Source organism: Ziziphus jujuba, chromosome 5, assembly GCF_031755915.1.
Source record: "Ziziphus jujuba cultivar Dongzao chromosome 5, ASM3175591v1".
Lineage (NCBI taxonomy): Eukaryota > Viridiplantae > Streptophyta > Magnoliopsida > Rosales > Rhamnaceae > Ziziphus > Ziziphus jujuba.
The window spans coordinates 23,647,080-23,654,145 of record NC_083383.1 but is presented as its reverse complement, the minus strand read 5'-3'; the positions used below and the strand labels follow the sequence as shown (position 1 = coordinate 23,654,145).

Sequence of the window (7,066 nt, the reverse complement as noted above, 5' to 3'; positions counted from 1 at the left end):
AAATTTAAAAAACGATCAAATATAAATTTAATAAAATACTAAAACTTTATTTTGAAAAATAAACAACATTGGAAAATAATGACTAATAAATATAATAAAACTATTATATAGATATGATGTTTTATACATTATAAACATATTATTTTATTTCTTAATTACTTGCATTTAATTTTCGGGATTAAAAAAAAAAAAGAATGATTTTACTAAATTTCTTGGAGTTATTGATTTTCAAAACCTAGAGCTCATGATGATGCATTTTGAACATTGTCAAACATGTGATGAATGTTGAAATATTTTGTCTACTCTTTCATCACATGGCAAGTGAAAAATAAAAGTTAGTCTTAGTTTTCTCCACAAAAAAGGAAAAACACATACTGCAAGACCTGTTCCTAATTATGACTATTTTGTCACATTTGGTTTAATTTTCTTCCTTCCTGACTTGTCATAAGACTATTTTGTTTTGTTATTACCATAAAAAAAAAATAAAAATGACTATTTTGTTGACTCTGGTTGAAATATAAAAAAAGTTAAAGGCGCCGTATATGTCTAAGACTATTATACGGCGGCTTTTATTTGCTGCACGCTACTGGCTCTTCATTACCAAAGGGTCAAACCATGTGGACCGTATTCTTTTGACCATTGCGATGAAATAAGGCATTGTTGTAAATAAGTTCTTGTTGATCAAAAGGAAAAACAAAATAATAAAGGATTTTTTTTTTATTGTAAAAGAAATAAAAAAAAAATGAAAAGGGTTTTTATGCCTAATTTTAAATTCTTACCAAGTTTTGACAGTACTTTCTATATATATTTTTCCATATATCACGAGTAGTAAAAATTTATTGTTCTTTTGAAATTACGAGTTGAATCCCCACCTACAATTAAAAAAAAAAAAAAATTATTATTACTAATCTTAATCAAAAGTTTATATATATATATATATACTCTTGATTTAACTGAGCTATCTAGCTATTTTATAATGTCAAATATTAATTTGGGTATAAAATTATATAGGAATTAAGAAGAAAAAATATATAAATTTTTTAATATTTTTCAAATAAAAAATTCAATGTTAAACATTACATAGAATTTAATTAACTTTTATTAAAGATTCACTTTCTCTAACTAAATTTCTAGGATTGAAAATAAAGTAAATAAGGTTTAAATTAATATTATTATATATAATTCGTTGATTTTACTCTTAATAGTAAATAGAAAAAGTGAACTAGTTAATCTACTAAATCATTATTATTTATATATATATATATATATATAAAATGTACCAAAACCATAATAATAGAGGCGACACGTCATTTTGACAGTCATATAATTGAAGGTTCTAGCTTCAACTAAAACCTTAGAAGTTGATATTATTGACTTCCAACTAAATCCAAGAAAGTTTGGGGAGGCTTACGCATTTTTTTTTTTTTTTCTCCCCCCTTTTTGTACTTGAAACGAATACACTTGTAACATCGACCAGTCTAAAACACCATACAATTTCAACATCATTTTTTGAAATACAGACTTTCATATAACAACTTTATATGACCCACCCCCCAAAAAAAAGAAAAAAAAAAGAAAAAAAGAAAAAAAGAAAAGAAAAGTAAAGCTATTACACACTGCTTGGAACCTATATATATAAAAACTATGTTATTCTCGAATTATTGCTGGACCTTGAAGGGCTTATACGTTTTGACATCTTGAGCCAGACCTTGAATAGACCCTGCAGCTGCTACAATTGACACGATCAAACATACCCAGGTCAAAATCTTTAGCCAAATCCAAGTCAATGAGTATTTTGGTGGTTTTGCCTGAGCAATGTACATCTCAATTGGAAAATACACTGTCAGTGGATAGAAAGATGCTGCTCCAAGTAACCCCACGAAGTCGTTGAAGAAAGGAAATATCATCGCCACAATCGCTGTGAATATTACGTACAAACTTCTCCAAACCAACCTGAAGAAATTGATATAGTAAATGCCGTGGAATGGGATTTTGACCGCGTATTCTTTTGTTATGAATTTGTTTTCCGGCCACCTGTTGTAGCACTTGCTTTCTACAAATCCGAAAATGGGTTGGCAGAAGACCTACACAAAATAAATAAATAAATAAATAAATAAACTGATTAATTAGTACAAAAAGTTTAATCAATTTCACTATTAGTAACTAAGATGTCAATTATATATGTAGAGATATATTCTTTTACTATTGTATTAAGGTGTATAAATATGGTAATTGTTCCTAATGGAATAGTCAGAGAGTCTTAGTTGGAATCCAAAATATGGTAATATACCTGATACGCTCCAATTAGATGGACAGCTATGCACACGTTGGCAAAGTCAATAAGCCAAAAGGGTTCATAGAATCCAAACCCAGTGAGGAAATTTCCTGGTGCATTGTTACCAAACGCTGCATAACCAACACAGCCGCAAAGGACATAGAACAAAGTGGTGGTCAATATCCCAACTAAGGTAGCTTTCTTCATGGCTTTGTTCTCTGGAGGACCTGCTTTTAGTGTGTCCTGCAAAAACAATCATCATCAAAATTGGGCAAAATTTTTTTTATTTTATTGTTCAAAAAATTTCAAGAAATGCAATATTTTCTGGGCCTAAAATTATTTTCTTCTCTGAGTCTGACATATATATGGACCTAACTATGGACAAGAGTGGGGGGGTCCAAATGATAGATTTTGAGATTTCAATAAAAAGAGACAAACTTTAGGATGTGACGAACTGTGAGGTGAAAATTAAGAAATCCATTGGCATAGAAAAAGATACTGAATGTTTACTGTTAAAAAGGCATATAATAATGCACAAAAAGAAGATTTAGCCAAAGAAAAAAAGAAATAATAAAAAGAATGGATGACAGAAAAAGTTGAAAGAATTTCATTCACGAGCTTTATGAAAAGTCCAGCATATTGTGTGGCCCATATTTTGGAAATGGTCCACAGGGGAATCTTTTCAGCTTATCGTGCACAGTGTTTGTAAACAGACTGCCACTGGAAAACACAAATTACAGAATATATAATATTAAAGGTGAATGAACCGACTGCATTTATAGTACTACGTGGTAGGGGACCTTTGATGGTTTCTTATTCTTTTATGATTTTATTTTTGTTGTAGAAATTATCAAGTCAGTACCATCTTGGTCCACTTTAAAGTTTTAGTACTTCAACATACTTGTATGGTTCATTAATATTTCAATAAAAAATGTTATATATGTTATTACCATCAGATATTCTGATAGAGAAATAATTATATATATATATATATGTGTCAAGACTATGACCTTGGTTCTTTCGTTCGACTGTAATTTCAAATTATGGTGGCAGAAGAAACAAGTGGGGTGCCACAAATAATACAAAGGTATAATTTTTTATTTCCTCTGCAAATTTTCCAGGGAAAATTTTCAAATCCCAATCGGCAACTTGCTCTGACTGTCTAAGACTCATTACTAGTGGCCAAACAACTTACCGTCCCCACAGAAACAAAACAGATGATCAATATATGAAAAGAACAGATTAATATGTATTCACCAAAAACTTATATATAATAATATATTTATACACATAAAAGACACGCAAATTTAGTTAGCGTTTCTATGGGCTAACTTTAAAGAAAGAAGCTATGTATGAGTTGCCATACCGACAATTGAATCAGGCACGCACTCCAATCATGGGTATATGCAATTCACATGATGTTGTGGTTTGAAATTGGTTTGTGGTTTCGGACAAAAAACACCAACACAATACGTGCATATGCACCACGCCATATATGCCTACAAGATTGATGATATATATATATATATATATGTATAAATATAACAAACACGTCCCTCTATGCCACATGTTCTTGTGTGTGATCAGTCGTGCAAAAAATGACTACTCCTTCTCCTCTCCCTTATATATGCATATTTATCCAATCCAGTGGTCATAACCCCATGTGAATATATAGATACGGAAATATTCCTGTATTGTCTTTGGGTCTTCCCAAGTAAAAGATATACAGACTATGTTCTAAAATTGTCAAGGAAAAAGAAAAGAAAGAAAAACAAATTCTTAATTTACCTAAATATATTAAATATTTTTTTAATTCTCTTGTGTTTGGGAGGCACATCTAATGTCAACTTTGATTTTACACTAAGCTTTTTTCATCTGATAAAGTATCAGTACTATTAGCAATATTGTCATATAGTATTCGTATATCGTATGTTTCAATGATTCAGCACAAGATATTTTAGCTGCTTTTATAACTCATATACAGTAAATTAAAATAATTAGAATTTTCTGTGGATAAGCATTTGCACACACGCATATATCTAATTAAGCAGTATGCATATATGTACAAATATTAGATATTTCATGCTTTGGTTGAGTGTATAATATGTATTATAAATATTTATATATTTTTTATGATATTATAAAATATAAAACAGGCTTGCCTGTATTTCGACGAGCACTGTGGAGTAGGCATAAGCAAAAGCAATATCCCCAATGGCTTGGAAAGTCTTCCAAACTTTCTCAGTTCCTGACACGTCCACCCCAACTGTCACTCCTGTTAACGAAGTCCTTGCATGTGCTCCACCATCTTTTTTTTTTTTTTTAAATTACACAAACAAAAAAACACAATTTTATTATATACCGCCTTATTTATTTTATATAAAAATAATAATAATTAAAAAAGTAGGTAAAACAAAAAGTATTCGTTTTTTACCTGCAACTTTAGCCACAGAGAGGCCTACTCCTATAGAAGAGTAAGCAAAGGACATGATTGCCGCTAATATAGAAAGCCAAGAGAGCTCGTGAAAGTTTGGTATTTGACTCAGAACGATTTGGATGCAAGCAAATATGATTATCAATGGATAGTTTGATATGTAACAGTGATCTTGATGACCATGTTTGTGAAAACAATTTGACCTTTTCACCGCCCTGTAGGATTTCAAAGAACGAAAACCAAAGTGAATATATATGTTTATATATATATATTGTCAGAGAAATTAAATTCTTTTTATAAAATATTATTTATTTATTTATTTCTTTTTAGGGCTTGAAAGTTAAAAAAAAGTATTTCTAGCTATGTCCACTCACACCATGCTGATAGATGCAGTGATAGTGTAACCGATTGTAATCCCAATGAGATTACCGTACTGAGCCAGCCCACAAAGCTGCACTTTTCTACCACCTGTAAAAAAGCAACCAAAAATAGCTTAATTAATAAATTCATTAGGAACCCCTTTTATATATTTTTGAATTTCTTTTTTCTTTCTTTCTTTTTTTTTTTTTTGGGGTCTCCTAAGACCTTGGTAAAGATCAATTTTGGTCACGCACATAGGGAAATGATATTCTTTTCTCTTTTCTTTAAAAAAGATGTTAATCTTGGAACTCACACTTCAAAATAAAGCTTAGTCAGAGGAATATAAATGAAGCTTCATGCATAAAGCCATATAAGGACACTGGATTCTGAATTAAGGTTAAAGTCTAAAAACATTACTAGCGACAATAACGTCTATTACCGCTAATAAATTTAATGTCTTATTAGCGGTAACTGTTTTCTTCAGTTTAGAATAAAATCCTGAAAAGAAAATTTTCATATATATATATATATATATAGTTTACCTAAATAAGATTTAACGACATCCATATAAGTGTAGTTTCTTTTTCCGCTGATAGGGTCCGGCGACCTATAACAGTCAGCGAGAAGACAAGAAGTGAAGTAGGTGATGAAAGAGAAGGCCATGAGAACAGCAGGCCCTGCAACCCAACCCAACTGAGCAATGGCCCAAGCCAACGACAGTACTCCAGAACCGATAACCGCCGTTATGATGTGAGCACTTGCCGTCAACCATGTCCCTTCAACAACAATAAAAAACAAAAATCAATATCAAACTCAAGCAAGCAAAAGCATATTCATGGAAGAAAAAAGCAATATATATGTATATATATACCAGTTCTTCTTGGACGTCCATCTTCGTCGACGTTCTTGCGGAAATCACCGTTCTCAAGCACTACTCCTGTAGTCTGAGTGCTATGTTCAATGAACATGCTGTTCTTCTGGTACTCCTTTGCCATCTCTTTCTCTCTTGCTCTCTAAGTGCTTGACTTGAGTCTGCGAGAAAAAATGGTAACTAAGTAGAGAATATATTTGAATTACTAAATAGGAGAGCGGTGGTGGTATTGATTATAAAGAAAATAGAAGGTGGTGGGGTTTTAAATGGTGGGTGAGAATCAAGTCAAAGAGAAGACTTAGGGGAGGTGTATTATAGCTTTTTAGGGAAGGGTAGGATAGGAAAAATAAAAATAAAAATGGAAAAACAAAACCAAGCGTTCCTAATTATTTAAGAATATTAAAATAAAATAATAATAAAAATAGAAAAAAAGAAAGAAAAAAAAGAATAGAACTTAGTGTAGGATGCTTGGTTGGGGAGGAATTATTGACAGAGAGGGGAGGGGTTCTGGTTTCTGCACCATTGATGGTGGTAGGCTATGAGAGTGTGTTGTGGAACCCCCTCAAAAGTGGGTCCCAAAACCCACCTTTTTTGTTTTTCGGTTTAATAATTTTTTGGGTTTCTGATTTTGTCCATCCATTTGGAGACTTGTAGTGGCATCAATTGATTGTGAATTTTGAAAGATAAGTTTTAATTTGAGGAATCCCTCTGACCAGCTAAAGCAGGTGTACAATGGTCCATAAATTTCTCAATCTTTCATTAACTTTAGTTAGGTCGGGTCCTTTTTCTTGAACTGGGTTTTTATTTTTATATTTATTTTTATATATATATATATATATTTTTTTTTTTTTGAGTCTAAGAAAGTCCACCTATTCTAACCTCAGTACCTTTGAAAACTACAAAGGAATGTTAAGTGTATACTTACATAACTCCTACTGCTTCTGCTTCTGCTTCTCTGGTACTACTGCTTTTGCTGCATTTTTTTCTTTCCGTGTATTTCATGAAGTTTTAAGTGGGATTTTGGTGATTATGCTTATCATATAATGCTCTGTCGTGATACTTTTCACAAGAATTTGTGCTTGACTTTTATTAATAAGATCACTGATATGTGGTTGTCAGTATTATA

At 31.4% G+C, this 7,066-nt stretch overlaps 1 protein-coding gene across 1 annotated transcript; it reads right to left on the bottom strand.

Moving 5' to 3' along the window:
- Positions 1-1,310: 1,310 nt before the first annotated feature.
- Positions 1,311-6,651, bottom strand: LOC107406430 (amino acid permease 6). Its single transcript, XM_016013548.4, has 7 exons — positions 5,941-6,651; positions 5,612-5,845; positions 5,084-5,177; positions 4,710-4,924; positions 4,438-4,583; positions 2,291-2,518; positions 1,311-2,084 (listed from the first exon to the last, which is right to left on the bottom strand). Exons 1-7 carry the CDS (start codon positions 6,062-6,064, stop codon positions 1,659-1,661), a joined length of 1,467 nt encoding a protein of 488 aa, XP_015869034.2. The 5' UTR covers positions 6,065-6,651; the 3' UTR covers positions 1,311-1,658.
- Positions 6,652-7,066: the final 415 nt, after the last annotated feature.

Bases quoted from the DNA above. Each gene is read 5' to 3' on its own strand.
- LOC107406430 (XM_016013548.4), bottom strand. From the start codon at position 6,064: ATGGCAAAGGAGTACCAGAAGAACAGCATGTTCATTGAACATAGCACT. The intron at 4,584-4,709 runs GTAAAAAACGAA...AAAAAAAAAAAG, and splicing joins CTCTGTGGCTAAAGTTGCAG to ATGGTGGAGCACATGCAAGG. The intron at 2,519-4,437 runs GCAAGCCTGTTT...TTGTTTTTGCAG, and splicing joins CAGTGCTCGTCGAAATACAG to GACACACTAAAAGCAGGTCC.